Here is a 22,011-nt window from a genome sequence, read left to right as displayed (position 1 = left end):
TAAGTGTTCATCTAGATTTCAATGTTCAGCTTATAAATATAGTACCTACTTGTCCTTGAATCACGAAAAAGAAACGTTCATTTTACAAGGATGATAAATAAAAGTCATCAACAAATGTATCCTGAACAGACAAAACATCCTCCAGACCACAGAATAAATATAATAGTACTAGGTACAGAAGACTCACTCTCTAACAAAACGCGTCTGTCACGATCAGCACAGATATGGCCGCTAGGTGGCGACAGCGCCACGCGCGGCTTATGGCAAACCCCAAAATTGGGGTAGAACGGATGTAGTTTTAGCTACCTGTAGCAAAGCGACGAAATCGCGGAGTGAGCCACGCCTGTCCAGACTGAGCATGGTACGCGCTACCCCCTCTGCCACGCGTACGGTAATTTTACTCCATGTTCGAGTCGAAAGTGTCTTTGTGTGATGTCCGTGACTTTGAACGGACCAATCACGGCACGGGACTTCGCTCACCTCGCCCCGCGCACCCCCGCATTTTTGGCATCATCGGTTGCATGAAATAATTGCTCTAAACTCGGTCAAGAGGATTCCTAGTCTATGCCTGAATGATATGATAGAGCCAAGTTTGCGCAGTTTAATTACAGTACTTGCCCTGATTTCGGTTTCTTACCTGATTATGTGGACGCCATTACGTGTTGGCAATGCCGCCATTTTGAATTTAAAACGACGCCATCTTGAATGCTGGTAATATTTACCTGCAGCCGTATCTTGAACTCGATGGTAGAGCCTAGTTTGCGCAGTTTAGACTTATTGTCGGCGCACCATTGCAGAACTCGCGCGGTGCGGCGGTTCCTTAGCTCGGCCTCCACTTCAGCCGCGGCGCAGTAGATATCTGTAATGAAATTATTTTTAAGGACATAAATTTAGGGGTCACCAAATTTTTGACCCGAGTGTCAGGTCTTCAGCTTTCCCGCTGCTTTTCGCTGACAGTAGGCTTAGCATGAAAGTGCCGCGACAGTCTCTCGTGCTAAGCCAGGAAAGCCAAAGGCCATAGAGCCTCTAGCGCACTTTTTAAAATTGAATTTAAAAAAAATATACTTAAAGAGCCCTTCAACGTGCACACTAGCGCCACTGCTAAATAATCGTGATTATTTAAATTTCACGAATGATATTTTTAAAAAAGGAGGCCGCTACGGACTGTATTGTTTATTTGAGTACCTTTTGAATACATCAAACTAGTTTTTATGTTGCTGGATTTGTCAATCTATGCGTCCAAAGTAAAAACGGCCGTTTTTGTTTTGAGTTCCTAGATCGACGAATCCAGCAACATAAAAACTAGTTTGATGTATTCAAAAGGTACTTAAATACACAATACAGTCCGTAGCGGCCCCCATTTTTAAATACTTATCGTTAAATTTAAATAATCACGATTATTTAGCAGTGGCGCTAGTGTGCACGTTGAAGGGCTCTTAAGGTCGCGAGTATATTATAGTGTTTCAGTACTGACCGACGTTGGTCAGGTCGCGCAGGTCTCGCGCGTCAGCCAGCTTGGCAGCGGCGTCGTAGTAGCCGCTGCGGAGGCAGTAGTCCACCAGCATGCGCTCCAAGCGGGTGCGGCGCCATTGGTTCACTGTCGTCTGGAAACAATCGTTTAATTAACCTTTAACGCCACAGACGGCATTTGACGTCGATCGTTTTGTGATGAAAACCTACTGAAACCTACATTATTTATTCACAAAACTAAATTTTACCCCCGTGGCGTTGCGTTGATACAAGCGCTGGTGGCCTAGCGGTAAGAGCGTGCGACTTTCAATCCGGAGGTCGCGGGTTCAAACCCCGGCTCGTACCAATGAGTTTTTCGGAACTTATGTACGAAATATGTGGTATTATCTATGAAAAGGGACCTTATTGTCGATGGCGCTTACGACACTAACATCGATGAGCACAAAACGTAGTAGTAGAAAATTGGAGATTCTGGCCCTTTTTAGTTATTTTGATTTCCAATTCAGCAATTAAGTTTCTTTGATTACTGAATCATTCAATGTTGCTGTCTATCCAATGCGGAGGTCAATTTATGTTATGTGACACTGATGAACTGATCAGTCATTGGGTTTAATGTCCCTTTGTAGTTTTTTTATAAATAACTCGTATACGGTGACTTGTAGCAAAAAATGTTCTGATACATAAGTAATCTACATCAAATTGTCTACATTAAATATTCTATACACTTTTTCGCTAGGTTCAATATTTAAAAAAATATTTAAGGTGGAAAGTTAATTATGATCAATTGTCAATAGTTTTTATAAATAACTCGTAAACGGTGGCTTGTACAAAAAAATGTTCTGATACATAAGTAATCTACATAAAATTTTCTACATTAAGTATTCTGTACAGTTTTTCGCTAGGATCAATCTTCTTCTTCTTCAACCTAGCGTTTTAGCTAGCGTCCGGTCTTCAGCATCCTCTGGTATGAGATTGTTCTCTTCCATGTCCGTTATCACGACGTCTAGCCAGCGCTTCTTAAGCCTACTACGGCCGCGTGATCTAGGGCCTTGGACAGTGAGGTTAAGGCATCTACTTCCGACGTCATCCACCGGTCTACGGCGTATATGGCCATACCATCGGAGGCGACTTTCCTGCAGCTTATCCACTACGTCACGGATTCCGAGGCTGCCACGGATGTGTTCGTTACGTATGCAATCTAGTCGCGTAACGCCACACATCCATCGCAACATCTTCATCTCCGTGACGTGAAGCTGCTGGACATGCCTTCCAAGGATAGGCCAGGTCTCGCTACCATATAGTTGGTATTTGTAATATGGGCCTTGTTGCCTGAATTAAATATCTAAATAAATAAATAAAGACTGGTCGGATGATGCTCTTGTACACAAGGCCCTTTAGCTTCACTGGTATCCTGGGGTCGAAGAGGACAGCGGTTACTTCTCGCCATTTTGCCCAAGCAGCGCTAATTCAGGCTTGGACGTCGTGATCGATTTCACCCGATTGGTGCAGCATGAACCCAAGGTATTTTAATTTATTCGTTTTCACGACAAATTCGTCTCCTACCTTTATGGGGTCAGGGTCCGTGCCGCCACATGCCATGTACTCGGTCTTCGCAACATTTAGTTTTAGACCGTCGTTTTCTAGCACACCCTTCCATTGGTTCATTTTATGCTCCAGTTTCTGTTTGTCCTCACCTGTAAGTGCAATGTCGTCAGCGTACATGATAAGCCATGGAGATGGTTCGTGGACTTTCGCTGAAACTGTTGTCTAGCACTACGCTGAACAGAAAAGGACTCAGGGCTGAGCCTTGGTGAACACCAACTGTGATCGGGAATGGGTGAGTAGAGTATCGCCAACGGTGGTCCTTACTATGGATTCCGAGTTGTGGTAAAGCCTAACAAGTTCCTTTTTAGCCCTCGCCACGTTGCGGATTTTCGATGGAACTAATTTATTTTAATGGCAATTATTTTGTTTGACATCCGACATTGAAAGTCATTGAATGTCACCGATGTAAACAAATCGAAAATGATTGTAAATATTTCAGGATAATAATAGATTTTGCAATCAAAATGCCCAAAAAAATTCACACCGATGCTAAACAAATAATTTTAAATACATTAAAATACTTGCGACAGAAAAAGGATACGGGATTCAGTAGCATTCCATTAAACAATGTTGTGAAATTATTTGTTGACATGACGGGTACTGATTTTCATAGTGGGTTTGTAATAAACTGGTTAGTTTTGTACTAAATATGAATATTAGTTATTAAATTATTATTTTTCTCATTTAAGGCGTCTTTAGTGCTATAATCAAAAATATTTATTATAAGAATGAGCCATTACCACCACGAGTGACTGAATCTGGTAAATATATATACGGAGGTCGAATATTTAGAATCAAATTATGGCGGATAGGTAAATTATTCATACTTAATTATCAACTAAACATGCTCTTTCGATTGGGTTTCGATTGGGAAACATACTTCTACAACTCACATGTACATAATTGTATACCTCACTCGCTCTTGCACGATGCCAATACACACTGTCCCGACTATTCATGACGTACACGTATTGTTGCTATATGTAAGCTGTTTGTAGCGACAAACCAGGGCTAAAAAAGAACTTGTCAGGCTATACATGTCTCGAATCATGTCAACATAGGTTTGTTTATTACCAGATTACCTGGCACGGTACGCAGTCAAAAGCCTTTTGTAGATTCAGAAAAGCCATATGCAAGGGCTTTTTCTTTTCTCTGTAGGCTTCGACTAGCATTCTTAGGGCAAAAATGGGATCTATAGTGCCACAGTCAGGACGAAACCCATACTGACATTCCGAGACAGTGCACTCTTGCCAGAGCCTTGAGTCGATTACGCGCTCGAAGAGTTTCATGGTGTGACACATGACCTTAATACCGCGGTAGCTTCCACAGTCCTGTACACTACCTTTGCCTTTATAAATTGGTGTTATAATGCTCAATCTATATGAGTTGGGCATCTTGCGTCAGATGAGGATGCGATTAAAAAGGTCGGTAGGTATGATCACACCACGAGGACCTATCGCCTTCCACACTTCAATAGGTATGTCGTCAGGGCCCACGGCCCTTTCGGTTTTTCATGTTGCGAAGGCAATTTTGTACCTCGTCTGGTATAATAGGGGCAACAAGTCCAAGATTAGGGGGCAGTTCCGGAGGAGACACATTTGCGTGTTGCGTGTTCAGTAACTCGTTAAAGTAGCTACGCCACCTCTCGAATAACTTTGCAGTTAGATACTTTGCTGATTTGGCTCCTTCTTATAAATAAATAAATATTATAGGACATTCTTACACAGATTGACTAAGTCCCACAGTAAGCTCAAGAAGGCTTGTACAAATACTTAAATACATAGAAAACACCCATGACTCAGTCACTCATGACTTATGAGTAGGTAGTCTATCTGCGTGGAGTGTAACCCACTCGTGTAGGTTATGAGGTGCTCAGGTTTCTCTTGGAAGAAATTATTCAATTACCTTTATTTACCGACATTTCGACACAGGTTTCACTGGTCATGGTCGCGGCTAACTGATGTCCCATTAAAACGCAAGTAAATAAGTTAGTTAGTACTGTAAGTTTTAAATATTATATCACTGAAGATAGTCGTCTTTTTTAGATGTGATGTGACCATAACAATTTAGGTTTTTTTTTGTTTTTATTTACGTAGTGGGTGAAATATGCTTCTTTCTCGCGTTCAATGCTTAAGGTAACCAGATTTCTCAGCTGTTTATAATAGTTTTTATGCTTGTCTAAATTAGAATTATGCGCTCTTTTAAATGCTTCATCACGAAGTAACATCATGAATTTGATATTATCAGTTATCCATGGACATATTTCGTCTGCAATACGTTTGCGTCTTAGAGGGCTGTTCTTATCAAATATTGCAAGAAGAAAACGATTAAACATTGAAACCATGTTATTTACATAACTTTCTTCGAGTTTCTTATGCCACGGGGTCCAAACTATATAGGATTCCAGAGTTATTATGTCAATATCTTTAGTTTCTAGTCATTAAATGTGGTATTATCTATGAAAAGGGACCTTATTGTCGATGGCGCTTACGACACTAACATCGATGAGCACAAAACGTAGTAGTTTAAAATTGGAGATTCTGGCCCATTTTAGTTATTTTGATTTCCAATTTAGCAATAAAGTTTCTTTGATTACTGGAACATTAAATGTTTCTGTCTATACAATGCGGAGGTCAATTTATGTTATGTGACGCTGATGAACTGATCAGTCATCGGGTTTAACGGTCCCTTTGTAGTTTTTTATAAATAACTCATAAACGGTGACCTGTAGCAAAAATGTTCTGATACATAAGTAATCGTATTTGCCGAACGTGTGGGTGCGCACTGACAATCACCACCAACTTCTGAGGCTGGGAACACCCCAAACGTTGCTGGTGGACGCGGTGCTGCAGCGAGCGTGCGTCCATGCCCACTTGTAGTACGACTCGCCCGCCGAGGTCCTCGCACCGATTTATTGAAAGCTGCGCGTATTCGCCGTGCAGTCGACACTTCGGACTTTGGTCTGCCGGGTTATCCGAGCAGGTTTTACGTTAATGAACGGTTAACGAAACAAAACAGATCGCTTTTTTACCAGACCCGACAAGAGTGTAAGCGGCTAAACTGGCAATATCACTGAACGAGAGACGGGCGAATATACGCTCGTCGTAATAAGGATTCTGCCGTACGACGCATTAAGTCGGAAATAGACATCAAACAGGTTTTTACCAGTGTAATTGTTGGCTGAATATTTTGAATAAATATATTGACAAAAACCAAATTAGAAAAATTATATGCTTCAGCGAATGTTGCCGGATGTTTTATGGTTTTTCATCTATCTCTCATTCTATCATCATCTAGTTATAAAGTCGTAGCCATACATTGTAGTATCCGTAAATCCTGTAGCATAATAATTTTCGCCTCTTTAATGAATACCGATATATATATATTACCCATGCTCATTGAACAATCTTAAGATAGCGAGTGGTTGATAGTTCTTCAAAATAGCGGTCCGACTCCGTATGTATACAAAAGAAATGTCAAAGAGTAATTGTTTGAAGTTTGATTTGCTAAATGTGAGATCCCTAAACACAGGTCGAGATGAACTTCTGGGGTTGGTTCTGCGGCACAAACTGGACATTCTGGCTCTTAATGAAACATGGATAAAGAAAGGCGCCCGAAAAAACCGCACCGTGCCTACCTGGCTACGTATTAAAGCTCGTTCCGCGATCCGACAATAGAAGCGGTGGCGGTGTAGGTTTTTACGTGCGACGAGGTTTAAAGGTACGAGTGTGCGCACACCCTGAATCTGCGTTAGAGCAGATGTGGCTTGAGGTTACGTTGCCGGGAGCGCGATTATTGGCACGGTGTATAGACCACCCTCGTTAACACTTACAGAAAAAATATTTGACGCACTGAGCGAATCTATAAACTTCTTTTCAGTCTGTAACTTCACATTTCTCTTTACTTTTCTCTTTGTTGATTTAATGCAAACCCAATCGGTCAGCTCACGTAAACTTTTGTCGTTTATTAACCAACATAATATGAAACAATTAGTAAGGAGCCTCTAGAGGAACTGGGTAGAGTGAGTAAAACACCGTTGACTGGTAATCTTAGACTGTACCTCTAGCACAACTGGCCGCGACAGGCGTGAGAAATGACAGATTGGCGCGACTTGGCGGTTTGTCGCGTGTTGGCAGCACAACTCACGCGCGAGAGCCGCGACAAACTCGCGATCAAATGTCACTGTCAGAAAATGACAACGATCGCGACTTTGAACTAAAATCCGTAGCACAACTGCCTATTTTGAGACAAAATATTCTCTCGTCTTTATGTCAATCCGCGAGTCGAAGTCTACGCGACTTTATAACGCGACTCGCTCTCGCGGGTGGTTTGCTTGTACTTTTTTAACTAAACTCATGATAATTATAACTTAAAAACAAGTTTCATATATTATGTAATAGGTAATATAGGTAATTTGTATAATTACTTATTGCCCTAAGGAATAAGGAAGTGTGGAACAATCACTAAATGCGCTTTACGCACTCTTATATCGATTATGCACGGTGATACCTACAAGTACCACAACACACCCATCATGTTTACAACTTTAATTTCAAACAGCTAGCTTGTAGGTACTCAATTAAGTAATTAGGTACATATGTAGGATTTTTAAATTTCAATTCAGGTTTGTTTCATTCGTAAGTTTGTAAAAGTAATCCTAAGACTTCCTTACACAAAACTTTCATTTTCTAACCTAACCTAACAACGGAGCCCGCTTGCTTGTACATAAATGAAGCCGATGAGGTGGGTAGGTACAAATATTCAAAACAAACTATCCAACTTATTAAGTAAGCCATAGTCTTAGTAATAATATTTAGGATCACGGTTAGATGTCTAATTTCAACAATCTCTTACTATTTAGGTACCGTTTGGAACCTTCCTCGACTTCAACAAAACATACCTACATGTGGCCTGTGCCCGCTGCATCGTACTCTAACAGAATGATGTAATACGTGGCTATAACAGGATCATGTCCGGCTCAAAATCATGCTTTGTATGAAATATTATCAGTCATCACCCACTGAACCATTCCGTCCCCTGCCAACACCATACCGTGACGTGACTGGACCGGGCCGACCAACAATATTTTGAAGGACTCGTTACACTCATGTCATAGTCTGCGTAGTTAGCATAGGTACGGTTATCATATGGTCTACCATATTGAAACTCCTCTAGATCATACCCATGTTCTAGATGTTTCACTTCATGTTTGACAGGGCCTGATTCGTTGCTGTCAGCATTAGGTATGAAGTGGGCCTTGGGGAGCTAATCATGGCTTCTAGGAGTTCTAGGTACCTACCTACTTTATTTTTGTTTCTTTTCAGGTAAAAATACAGGAGAAAAAAAAAACAATATTTAAATTAATAGTATATTGCTTTGCCCTATATATTCTTGCTATATTCGACTTCTTATTAAACCTAATATGTATATATTAACATGTAGAACCACAATAGAGAAATTGTAAGAATCTTCTTTATTACCCTTGAAAAGTATTTTCTCTCTTCCTTTTTCTTCGACATGCGGCGTAGGACAATTAAATATCACCCTGGAAAGAAAATTGGTTTGTAAACAAGACAATAAAATATGGTCATGACTTCATCGAGGACTATGAAATAAGCTTTTCATATCAATTTGTCAAATCATATACAGTTAGGTACACAGTAAACACACATGCCATCCATTATTGGCACAAGAAAAACTATATGAAACTTATTTGAGAGTTACGTGGTAGCTTAGATAGGTACGCCATAACCATTAGTTCACTTCCTCGGTGGTGTTCTTAAAGCTAAAGCGCTTCTCACATCTTGGTTAATTTAGAAAAGGGGTCAGCTCCGCGTTTGAAACCTACAAGCTTGCCTAGTGTGTTTCTTTTCCTGAATCTCCACTTCGCGCGGGTCCCGTTGGCACGTTCCTGTTAATAATATTTTCCTTTGGGTGCTGGGATATCAATCGTGTCTAGGTGCTGAACTTATTCTGAAAAAAAATAACACTATTTACAACAGGAATATGAGAACAAAACCAATAATAGCATTTCCATTATTATAGTTACTTACAAAAATATTTTATTTAAAAGGTTTATTAAACAGAAATTTTTAAACAATATATATTTTAAGGAATATTATCAATATTAAGTATATAAGGCTCTATTACTTACATTTTTTCATATTTTTTCCCGTAATTAAATGTTGACAAAATTTGAAAGTTCCTTGACTTTGACAGGAAAAACTTAACCATCGACAAAAACTAGATTTTTTACCATCAAAGAACGAATGATTTAGCGCATCCCTGGTTTCCGATTCAGTGTTGCCACTTGAAAATATCGATTTGTTTAGACTTTGATTTCGCCGGGTAACACTGACGAGTCGCGCCGCGACTTTGAGTTCTCTACGCGGCTGTTGCAGTCGCGGGTACAAGTTATGCTACGGAAATCGACAGATTTGACAGCCGCGGGAATAGCGACTCGAGTCGCGGTCTAAGTCGCGGATGCAAGATGTGCTAGAGGTGCTGATTTATTCAAACATACCGAAGTGTTTTATACATCTTGTTATCTTTACGACACACACAATATCTCAACTGAATTAACGCGTGCTCAAATCCATATCAAGTTATCGACACGCGTTGATAACATTTTGCTGACCCCCATAGTACTCCCCCCAGTCCCCCCTTAGTCAACCGATAGGGTTGACGACCAGGTACTTCGTAGGAGCTGTCCTGAACAAGATTATGATTATAATTTCACTTCCACGACATTATAACTTCAATCACGGTTTCGCGACCGTGAACTTGAAAATAACGCTGACAAAACACATTCCGTCTCGTGCTGTGTTGATAATTCCCGCGCGCGTCGAGTGCCGCGCATTCTGCTTACATACGTGCATTTCTGAGCGTGGCTTGAAAACAATCAGTCAACTTCTTTTAATTTATTTGCAATATGGCGTGAATTCCCTTGAATATGCTCCTTTTGCGTTGGGACAGTCTTTACCGTCGAACTTTCCTAAAACTTGTCGTTCTCGGATGAAACGGAGACGTGCCATAATGTCTTCTTCGTCTGGGCGGACGTTAGAAGAGTGCAGCCAGGGTACTCAGAGCCATTGTGGCGAGCGAAAATGCTCCCAGCCGACAAGGCGAGCGTAGAGGGCGACGACTAGTAGGGGCGCTGCGTAGAGTAGTCCGTCGCTATTAGGTTTGCTGCGTGCCACATCAGGATTAATCAGGATCCTCTTGCCATAGAGCGTTGCATGATGCTTGATGTCTCGGTGGGTCATGTCACGCTCTTTAAAATTATCTCTTCTTGCTTTTAACGACATTCTGTGGTCCAAGTATCCGGAAACCGGAATATAATGGAAGGTACCGCTGTTCTCCCGCCATGTTACTTGCAGTGTCGGTGATGTCACGTGATGGAAGGGTGGCGAAATCAAATTGAGGCGAGATCACTTTGTCAGTCCTTCTCGACCAGCAATTGAGAGTCGCAATCACTTACTTCCGAGTCTTCTTCACTGGAGCTCTTCGTGTAGACATCTCAGTAGGTGCGTGTTCCTTCGGCGGTTACCACTATAAGGAAAGTGGCAACCGTGCACGTTGGTCCCCGTAGGGACCCCACTCGGGGTCACCACTCTAGAGGAACTGGGTAGAGTGAGTAAAGACACCGTTGACTGGTAATCTTAGACTGATTTATTCAAACATACCTAAGTGTTTTATACATCTTGTTATCTTTACGACACACACAATATCTCAACTGAATCAACGCGTGCTCAAATCCATACCAAGTTATCGACACGCGTTGATAACATTTTGCTGACCGCCATAGAGCCCAACACGCGTTTCCGATACGTCTCAATCGCTACTAGACTTGGTTATAACTGATTCCTCTAATCGGTTTAGCGACCCGGAAATACATCACAACCCACTTCTAAGCGATCATGCTCTTGTTACAACAAATATAAGTATTAGGAAAATCAAAATTCCCCCGCGGTGTTCAATGACTAGAAACTTAAAAGATATTGACATAATAACTCTGGAATCCTATATAGTTTGGACCCCGTGGCATAAGAAACTCGAAGAAAGTTATGTAAATAACATGGTTTCAATGTTTAATCGTTTTCTTCTTGCAATATTTGATAAGAACAGCCCTCTAAGACGCAAACGTATTACAGACGAAATATGTCCATGGATAACTGATAATATCAAATTCATGATGTTACTTCGTGATGAAGCATTTAAAAGAGCGCATAATTCTAATTTAGACAAGCATAAAAACTATTATAAACAGCTGAGAAATCTGGTTACCTTAAGCATTGAACGCGAGAAAGAAGCATATTACCCACTACGTAAATAAAAACAAAAAAAAAACCTAAATTGTTATGGTCACATCACATCTAAAAAAGACGACTATCTTCAGTGATATAATATTTAAAACTTACAGTACTAACTAACTTATTTACTTGCTTTTTAATGGGACATCAGTTAGCCGCGACCATGACCAGTGAAACCTGTGTCGAAATGTCGGTAAATAAAGGTAATTGAATAATTTCTTCCAAGAGAAACCTGAGCACCTCATAACCTACACGAGTGGGTTACACTCCACGCAGATAGACTACCTACTCATAAGTCATGAGTGACTGAGTCATGGGTGTTTTCTATGTATTTAAGTATTTGTACAAGCCTTCTTGAGCTTACTGTGGGACTTAGTCAATCTGTGTAAGAATGTCCTATAATATTTATTTATTTATAAGAAGGAGCCAAATCAGCAAAGTATCTAACTGCAAAGTTATTCGAGAGGTGGCGTAGCTACTTTAACGAGTTACTGAACACGCAACACGCAAATGTGTCTCCTCCGGAACTGCCCCCTAATCTTGGACTTGTTGCCCCTATTATACCAGACGAGGTACAAAATTGCCTTCGCAACATGAAAAACCGAAAGGGCCGTGGGCCCTGACGACATACCTATTGAAGTGTGGAAGGCGATAGGTCCTCGTGGTGTGATCATACCTACCGACCTTTTCAATCGCATCCTCATCTGACGCAAGATGCCCAACTCATATAGATTGAGCATTATAACACCAATTTATAAAGGCAAAGGTAGTGTACAGGACTGTGGAAGCTACCGCGGTATTAAGGTCATGTGTCACACCATGAAACTCTTCGAGCGCGTAATCGACTCAAGGCTCTGGCAAGAGTGCACTGTCTCGGAATGTCAGTATGGGTTTCGTCCTGACTGTGGCACTATAGATCCCATTTTTGCCCTAAGAATGCTAGTCGAAGCCTACAGAGAAAAGAAAAAGCCCTTGCATATGGCTTTTCTGAATCTACAAAAGGCTTTTGACTGCGTACCGTGCCAGGTAATCTGGTAATAAACAAACCTATGTTGACATGATTCGAGACATGTACCACAACTCGGAATCCATAGTAAGGACCACCGTTGGCGATACTCTACTCACCCATTCCCGATCACAGTTGGTGTTCACCAAGGCTCAGCCCTGAGTCCTTTTCTGTTCAGCGTAGTGCTAGACAACAGTTTCAGCGAAAGTCCACGAACCATCTCCATGGCTTATCATGTACGCTGACGACATTGCACTTACAGATGAGGACAAACAGAAACTGGAGCATAAAATGAACCAATGGAAGGGTGTGCTAGAAAACGACGGTCTAAAACTAAATGTTGCAAAGACCGAGTACATGGCATGTGGCGGCACGGACCCTGACCCCATAAAGGTAGGAGACGAATTTGTCGTGAAAACGAATAAATTAAAATACCTTGGGTTCATGCTGCACCAATCGGGTGAAATCGATCACGACGTCCAAGCCTGAATTAGCGCTGCTTGGGCAAAATGGCGAGAAGTAACCGCTGTCCTCTTCGACCCCAGGATACCAGTGAAGCTAAAGGGCCTTGTGTACAAGAGCATCATCCGACCAGTCTTTATTTATTTATTTAGATATTTAATTCAGGCAACAAGGCCCATATTACAAATACCAACTATATGGTAGCGAGACCTGGCCTATCCTCGGAAGGCATGTCCAGCAGCTTCACGTCACGGAGATGAAGATGTTGCGATGGATGTGTGGCGTTACGCGACTAGATTGCATACGTAACGAACACATCCGTGGCAGCCTCGGAATCCGTGACGTAGTGGATAAGCTGCAGGAAAGTCGCCTCCGATGGTATGGCCATATACGCCGTAGACCGGTGGATGACGTCGGAAGTAGATGCCTTAACCTCACTGTCCAAGGCCCTAGATCATGCGGCCGTAGTAGGCTTAAGAAGCGCTGGCTAGACGTCGTGATAACGGACATGGAAGAGAACAATCTCATACCAGAGGATGCTGAAGACCGGACGCTAGCTAAAACGCTAGGTTGAACAAGAAGAAGATTGATCCTAGCGAAAAACTGTACAGAATACTTAATGTAGAAAATTTTATGTAGATTACTTATGTATCAGAACATTTTTTTGTACAAGCCACCGTTTACGAGTTATTTATAAAAACTATTGACAATTGATCATAATTAACTTTCCACCTTAAATATTTTTTTTAAATATTGAACCTAGCGAAAAAGTGTATAGAATATTTAATGTAGACAATTTGATGTAGATTACTTATGTATCAGAACATTTTTTGCTACAAGTCACCGTATACGAGTTATTTATAAAAAAACTACAAAGGGACATTAAACCCAATGACTGATCAGTTCATCAGTGTCACATAACATAAATTGACCTCCGCATTGGATAGACAGCAACATTGAATGATTCAGTAATCAAAGAAACTTAATTGCTGAATTGGAAATCAAAATAACTAAAAAGGGCCAGAATCTCCAATTTTCTACTACTACGTTTTGTGCTCATCGATGTTAGTGTCGTAAGCGCCATCGACAATAAGGTCCCTTTTCATAGATAATACCACATATCATTTGATATTTGCCAGTCGCTTTTCGGTGAAGGAAAACATCGTGAGGAAACCGGACTAATCCCAATAAGGCCTAGTTTCCCCTCTGGGTTGGAAGGTCAGATGGCAGTCGCTTTCGTAAAAACTAGTGCCTACGTCAAATCATGGGATTAGTTGTCAAGCGGACCCCAGGCTCCCATGAGCCGTGGCAAAATGCCGGGATAACGCCAGGAAGAAGAAGGCGTCAGTGGCACGGCAAATGTTTACATACAATTTTTTAGCTTAAATATATTGAAACAATAATTTCCTCGCAGGACTCATAGGTGATGTGAACAGCAGTATCACATGTAAGCAAAATTATTTCCACCTCGGGCGTTAACACTGGAATCCCTTACAACGCTCAGGATTCAATGTACGCTCACGCCGTAAATATGCCAGTATGCTCCCTTGTGACATCTACTAATTGCCCCCTTCTGTTTAGGCACTTGACAAAACGCATTATTTTCATTTGATTTTTTAGTGGTTACAGTTGCAATGCATCGCGTTAATTGATGTTCCAGTGGTTCCAGACCAAACTATTGAAACCTATAACCTACTCACTCGCACTTGCGGCGTGCTGGGCTCGTTGAGCGAGACAGCCTGCTCCTTTATATGCTCCAGCCTCTTCTTGCACACCAGCGCCACCTGCAACTCCTCGCTGATGGCTTCAGAAGCCTTACGCTTCATTGCTGTGAGTTTCTCCACCTAAAAAAAACAAGATGTGTATTAAATAGAATGTGTATCAACAATTGGACAGATATGATAAATGCCTGGTAAGTATAACGTAATATAAAGCTTCTATTAACACGTTCAGTGCCGAAAACCCGACTATCGGGTATTTTATTCCCAGGCTGGACAATATGATAGTCTGGATCGTGGTACTACTGCTTTATATTAGGTTGAGGTTGGGTTCTTTTTTTTCTTTATACTGAGGTGTGCCAATAAAGAGCATTTTATCTAGGTATCTATTTATATGACGAAATTGTTGTGGCCTGGCGCGGACGTCTTATTCGGCTGGGTGGCAATGAATGTGTTAATGTAAAGTTTTTCTGTCTTGATTTCATCATAAGGGCAGGCATTGACGAATTTTATTTTCATTAATATAACTCACAGTTTAGGGATCCAAGCAAATGAACTGATCCAGTTTCGCGTTGACAGACTGCCTTTTCATAACTACCTCACTTTGTACAGAAATGTCAAAACCCTACCCTCATTGTTTATAGGAAGCATATAATAACATTCATTTAATTTAAATTTAGGGTTCGTTTTTTTTAGCATTAGAAAAAAGGTAAACAATCTATTATGTATGTCTTTTAATTGAAAAACACGTTTTAAAAATAAGTCACAGCAAATATGTAACAATTATGAATCTAATACAATCATTTATATTCTTCTGCTTTCATAAGTAATAGTTACTGATTTTTAAAAAGCGTTTTTCAATTAAAATACATGTCAAGAATGCTTACCTTCTTTCTAATGCTAAAAAAACTATTATATAATAGAATAGGCTTTTGCCAAAGGGCAAGGCAAGCAGACAAATACACATGGTGAGAAAGAATGGAAAGACATCAATAACAACATGTTTTTACTATTAGATCTAAAAATACAGACTTATATTCTATGGCAGATTGATTGAAATATTATCCCTGTAATATGTAAGTAAAAATATCATGGTTTACAAACCATGCCTCCTAGTAGCACATCAATCTCTCCAGCGGTGCTCGGAGCTTTGGCAGCAGTCTCCAGCTCCCCGGCAGCAGAACCGACCTGTCTCGCTTCAACGTCCAGCACCCGCTGGGCATTGCGGTAACGTTTGTTGAACACTTCATATGGCACCTAAAATATTTGCATAAGCATTTTACAGTGGTGTAAACTATAGGGTGGCAAAGCAGGCAAAATGCCATGTGTGCCTGATCTGAAAGGGGCCCTAATTTCACCAAGAGGCAGTGAGCACAGGTCCTCATTGTTTCTAATATGCTAATGCCCAATAGATGACACCTTGATGTCACCTCTATTGATAATTAATTAAGTCTCAAGATGACCTGTACTAGGACCGCATCAAGCAGCAGTATGTTTGCCTTACAATAATATTATAAGGGGAGTTATTAAAAAAAAAACTTATTTGTTAAGATATTTATCTACATATAGGTATATATATTGTCTCCTATACTATACTCCATACGACGTATAAAATACCCATCAAATCAACATTAATATTTTTAAGCATTAACAAAAAAGAATCCTTTTGAATACAAGGACTCCAGGATCATTCAGTGTTTATATCCATTTGGTTAGCTGGACGTGGTGGGCAAGATAGTGTTAATATTATTTTATAAATACGTGTGCAGACAGATTGTAGAATTTTAAGAGCACAAAGCACTACTTCGCTTACCTTTAATGTAGCATGCTCCAAAGATCTTAATTCGTTCATCATGTTCTAACTTTCGTTTTTAAACTCTGACAATAATAAAGGCGTCTGCTAAGGCTTTTCAGGGCTTCCTTTTCGAAACTGCTGTAAAGGAAAACAAAACTCAGCTGATTGAAAGATGCTTATTACCAGCCCAGTAAATATGGCAACTCACTTACGGAAAAGCTTGGTAGATATATAAGCAACGGAAAATAGCTTAAAGTTAATGTTAATACGCAAAATTATTATATTCCTCGAATCTGCGCCGTAATTAGGACAAAAAAGTGAATTTTATGCAAATGAAAAGCTTTATTCTATGGGAGTTCTTTTTTTTTTAATTTTTTGACCCAGATTAAATCTTAATAGCCAAATGTCGATATTTAAAAAAAAAGAATACTATGGTTTAAAAAAATACTTAAAGAAAAAGCAATATATTACGATTTATTTATAGCTTCAAGCAGACATTATTTTTTATTAAATTTTTGGTTACATCTCTTTTTCATGAACATTTAGATATACAAAAAAATAAAAATATCTTTAGAAACATTTAACTAATTACGAAATATATCTTAAAAGATCAAAAACAATACACCATATTTATTTAAAGAATATAAACCATATTTTTATCATTCAAAATAACCTTTTTTTGTGCTTAAAGAGAATCAATAAACTGGCATCACTTAAAACGTTGTATGCGTGAATTGGATTCGAGCATCTTCGTTTCATAGCGCCGACGCGCGTCACTTTCGTTACGCAAATCCGCCATTTTGTACGTCGCTGGCGGTGGTTGAGGGTTTATTTTCTCTGTTAAGTGTTTATTGGTACGAAAAACTGTAAAACTTTGTTAAATATTATTTTGCACAGACACCACCGACATAACAAACTATACTGTGTAATAGAATTACATATATTGTAAGTGCTATCGTGATTTGTGTGTGCCCTATAATTGGAGCGCGTGGCTGGTGACTCTTTGTTGTTGGATTCGGCGTATTTACGGTAAGTTTTCGCTTAAATTTGTATTAAAAAAGGAGTTTTTGTGATTATAATTAGTTATGTGAAGTTTTCGTGTAGTTAAATGTGATAGTTTTAGCGTAAATCGTGAAGTAAATGTGGTAGCGTCATCGACGCGGTGCTAGGTTTGGCGCGGCGCGGACTCCGAGATTGATGGTGTTCGGCCCCGGCTGGCGGCCGACATTGTGCCCGCCTGCGACTGCGACGCCGCCGCGTCACAACCTCGGGCGCGTATCAAACGTGTCGCTTTTGAATTGAGTTTATCGAGACGTCGCTTGGCGTCGAGCACGCGGTCGCGATCGGCTCATAATTGTTACGCTGACCTAGTCCGTCATTAAACTTCGTGTAGTGAATTGTAGTACATAAGTTAATGTTGATCAGATAGTGCATTATCGTAGAATCTTGTTTGTAGTGTGGTTAAAATATGCATTAAAACATGGATTCCTACTCCCAAGTTTTAGCCTAAAGGTAAGTCATTATGAAAGTTTAGAAAATAAAAAGTCGAGATAATTTATTCCATTAAAACTTCAAAGCTGCTGTAAAACCAATTTTCTCTAGCCAACTCAGGCTTGTTGGAATTCTTGCAAGAACTTAAGGAAACATCTGTTTCTGAACGGCATTTAAGTACATTTTAACTTTCTATTGACCAAATTTAATATTTAAATACAAATTCAAAGGGGTAATTTGTTTCATTCCTCTTGCTTCCTTTTTCAGGTTTGATTGTTTTATCAATGAAGAGCTCTATATTTTTTTTAATGAGAAAATGGGTATTCATTTTTGACACTTTCAGCTTAAATAGAAAGATCTTATCATGTCTGTCTCATTTATCCTGTTGTATTAGCAGTATTAGTTAGTGTTATAAAGAATAATTTGAAATGTATCAGCAATTCACAGGGAATGTTTTATAGATAAAATAAATAATAGAGGGAAATATTGGCACACAAGTAAGTTTCTATTCAAATTATTTTCTAAACAGGATAGGGTCATTGTGCTAGTTTTTGTCCCTCTAGTTTACATCCACTTGACGAGAATATGAACCTTCATTGCTGTACAAATTTGGACTTAATGCAATCATTAATATCTAAACAATTTATCTATCTACATAAAAATTATATTTCGCAAGTAGCAAATTGTAAATGAAATGTATTAGGTATTTGCTAATCCATCAAGTGGACAGAAACTGACACCGGACAATAAACTGGCGCAATTACCCTACATAGTATTGGTTAAATATGAGATGAAGTAGTCTGCCATTGTTCTGTCCCCCACAGTCCCCACAGAAGTTAAACCAGTGCTGACATCTCGCTCAACTAACTTTGAATTGGGGAAAAACTTTGAATGGATTTCATTTGAAACTTTGCCTTTCATTATTACCTATTTAGCTTTGGTATTTGTTTAAGGTTTTACTGTTGTTGAAATTCTTTCAAAGTTTCTTTAATTTGTTCTGCAGAGTTTCTTATGAAAGCGGCATTCAAAGGCTCTAATCGTCTGAAAAGGTAAAGTTATGATAAAATGTAAATTACATTTCTTGATGCTGAAGAATTAGAATTATTATGGTTTCTCAAAAGCGTTATTGCCATTTGGAAATTCTTTTGTATTTTGTTTGCAACAAAGTTATGAAATTACAATTGAATTCTGTTAAGAAAATTATGATGTATAAAAGTCATTTAACTCATCTCAAATTTTTCAACCTGGAAGACTGCACCTAACACCTATGTGTTTTAAAATATGTTGTTTTAATTGTATCTAAAAGTGTAAAAAAGTAAAGTTGTAGTGTTTGTCTATTCACCTTCTTACTCATCTTGGCATAGTTTCCCATCATTATTTCCTTGGATAGATTGATTGTTTTAGTCATAGGACAAACAACAATAAACTATGTACAATTGTACAATGGTTTTTGTAGCTACTTTAGATTCCTGTGTAATGTGAATTGAAATACATACATAACTTATAATAATAATAATAGGCCTTTTCATCTGTGTCAGATGTTTTAAGCACCATCCCGGTAACGGCACTTGCGTTTGTTATTATTAAATTGTGTAAGAAAAATTAACATGTTTGTTCTTCTGACAGTGTTTTGACTATATGTATGGTGTGTTATTGTGAATGTTTCTCTACACTTCCCGACATACTACAGTTTACATAATATAATTGCCTTTTGTTGTGTGCCTTACCTAACTTCTCATTTAAAAAATCTTGTGACCAAGTTTCTTTAAAACACCTTATAAAAGCAAGTAACCATTTTTACTTAGAAGAAACGCACGTAATTATAATTATGACTCGATTATGGGTAGACAATCATAGATAAGTATGTAGCTGTCACACCGCATTTATCGTTAATACACGTAGCACACAAGAAAACCACTTTTTAACGTCATTGTTTTTCAGAAGTAACATCATAATGTAAAACTATTTTAATTACTAGAAACCCGCCCCGGCTTCGCACGGGTAAACATTAACAAATATACACCCTTCCTCAAGAATCACTATTGATAGGTGAAAATCGCATGAAAATCCGTTTAGTAGTTTTTGAGTTTATCGCAAACATACAGACGCGGCGGGGGACTTTTTTTTTAAGATGTAGTTATATCTTACACGATTTAAAACTGTAGATAAAACCGAAGATGCCCATGATGACCGAGGCCAATAAATAATTCATAAGATCAACCAGATGGTCTTTAGAAATACCTACCTAGGTTCTGAATTTGTTACTGTAGTCAAGCTGCTCATTTCGCCACCTATTATTATACAAATAAATACGTCAATCATACGTGCTAAATAAGTTCTACATAACAGTGTTCTTATAACCCGGCAACCTTCAAATCAAGAATGAACAGGCACCTTCTGGGCGAGCTCGCTCCATCGTAGGCCACGTCTACGCCTCGACTAGTCTGTGGCCATGGGTAAGCCCATTCATAATATAAAAAAAACAATGAGCTAAATAAAATAACTTATTCCAACAAATTTTAATCATGATGAAACTCGGAAACAATCCACAAATTGCTTGCTGAATATTCATGAAATGTCCATCATTCGAGTTTCCGCGAGTTATCCCGGAACGTCGATTTTCCATATGCCCTCCATTCTTAACATTTCCGTCACGGAATTCGGGCTGACTTTGTTAGAATTTTAATGTACTTAATACCCACCCTAATAATATAGGTACCTAATCAACTTACCTTACGGTTGCCGTGGACTATTTTATAAAATATCAAGTGCTAAATCATCGTTGATTAATAATCCGTACTTTTGACGACAAAATAACAGTGTAAAGTCTAGAATAACAAAGAAATTATTGAAATAGTAAAAGTGGTCAGGAATTGTTAAAATGTTCTCTACTAAGTTTGAAAGTCACCGCGTTTAACAAGCTTTCCACACTACCTAATCATCTTACACATATCCTTATTAATATTATAAAATGTGAAAGCAAACACACAAAAACTTGCATAAGGACAAACTGTGGGTGAAATGGGGGATAACAGTTACAACGGGAGTAGTGCTAAAGGACATGAGTGAGTGCAAGTTATCCGAGGACGATGTCGTGGACAGGGCGAAGGTTAAGCAGGAAAGCTGACATCTACCATGTGGGAGCTAGGAAGAGAGAGATTTACTACGGGAGTATTAAAATTTGACAAGGTTGGGATCGGGGCTGGAGGCATAGCCGAAGTCGCGGGCAAAAGCTTAGATCACCAATTCTGACAATTTCATTTGCGTCAGGAAAAATCCGAACATCCGATAACCCGAGCGACACGGCAACACATTTTGCCAACTAGGAGGAAACGGTATAACTATAGTAATGTTACGTGTGTATAGTAACTGTACGGCTATGTGTGCAAGATAGCGCGAGTGTGTCGCAAACAAAGACGCCGAGTTGCGCTTCGGCTCGCCTCGACCTGTCTTCCTATACGTATACGTATAATGCGCAGACTTGCCCGTTAGATGAAGCAATTATTTATTCACGGAGGCACTTTCCTACTTCATACATTAACGCCAGCACGCGCTGAGCGCGCGAGCGTAGCTGATTGCGTAGTTTATCTGCTTTGTAGTGAAAAGCGCAAAATATAAAAGAGAACTCGCCTGTCGGGTCGCTGGCAGTGAATGTGTTCATGGTGTTATACATTAACGAGTGTCAATTCCAAAAAGCCATTGAAATTCGTTAGTCTTTATTAAAGAGAGGCATCGTCGAGTTTTGTCAATTATTTTTTATGACAGTATCTCTGGCGCGAACTACTATCCATATTTTTTTAGCAGATATAGTCTACAAGGCAGCAGGCCTTGTCATACGCTCCCTTCAGTAGGAGTGCTAGGATGCTCCAAAACGCGGATACACATCCTTTTGAAAAAAGTCGCGCGCGCGATTTAAGACGGATTGTTTTACCACCCATAACCGTTTCTTATGCTTATTATTTAGAATCGGTGCTTAACCGCTGATAAACATGAGTTATTGTGGTAAAAATAGTGGGGGAGCAGAATACAACTGAATGATCGCGTTCGAATACGCCCTTGGCGAGAACCTGTCAGCGTGTATTATTATTTATTATGCGGAATCTACAGCCAGTTATCTATGCTACGAAGTCGAGAAGTATAGGCACTTGCAGA

The 22,011-nt window shown here is 39.5% G+C and overlaps 2 protein-coding genes across 4 annotated transcripts in view; one reads left to right on the top strand and one right to left on the bottom strand.

Annotated features, from left to right (window-relative positions):
• Window positions 1-16,738, bottom strand: part of LOC134675195 (E3 ubiquitin-protein transferase MAEA) — a 29,129-nt gene extending 12,391 nt beyond the window's left edge. Inside the window, exons 1-6 of one of the 3 annotated variants that reach the window (XM_063533400.1) lie at window positions 16,577-16,738; window positions 16,387-16,506; window positions 15,678-15,830; window positions 14,556-14,699; window positions 1,475-1,604; window positions 723-859 (exon numbers count right to left, since the gene is read on the bottom strand). In XM_063533400.1, the coding sequence (XP_063389470.1) occupies window positions 723-859; window positions 1,475-1,604; window positions 14,556-14,699; window positions 15,678-15,830; window positions 16,387-16,428 (606 nt within the window). In that variant the 5' untranslated portion in view covers window positions 16,429-16,506; window positions 16,577-16,738. Of the gene's footprint in view, window positions 1-722; window positions 860-1,474; window positions 1,605-14,555; window positions 14,700-15,677; window positions 15,831-16,386 lie in introns of all 3 variants that reach the window. The other 2 variants (XM_063533401.1, XM_063533398.1) reach the window with 2 other exon arrangements.
• Window positions 16,739-17,124: 386 nt separating this feature from the next.
• The window catches only part of LOC134675273 (C-terminal-binding protein), a 107,436-nt gene continuing 102,549 nt past the window's right edge, over window positions 17,125-22,011 (top strand). The window contains exon 1 of the mRNA XM_063533493.1: window positions 17,125-17,397. The gene's annotated coding sequence lies outside the window, so the exon portion shown is untranslated. The remainder of the gene's footprint in view (window positions 17,398-22,011) is intronic.

This window comes from Cydia fagiglandana, chromosome 21 (assembly GCF_963556715.1).
Source record: "Cydia fagiglandana chromosome 21, ilCydFagi1.1, whole genome shotgun sequence".
Lineage (NCBI taxonomy): Eukaryota > Metazoa > Arthropoda > Insecta > Lepidoptera > Tortricidae > Cydia > Cydia fagiglandana.
This window is presented reverse-complemented; position numbering and strand designations above follow the sequence as displayed.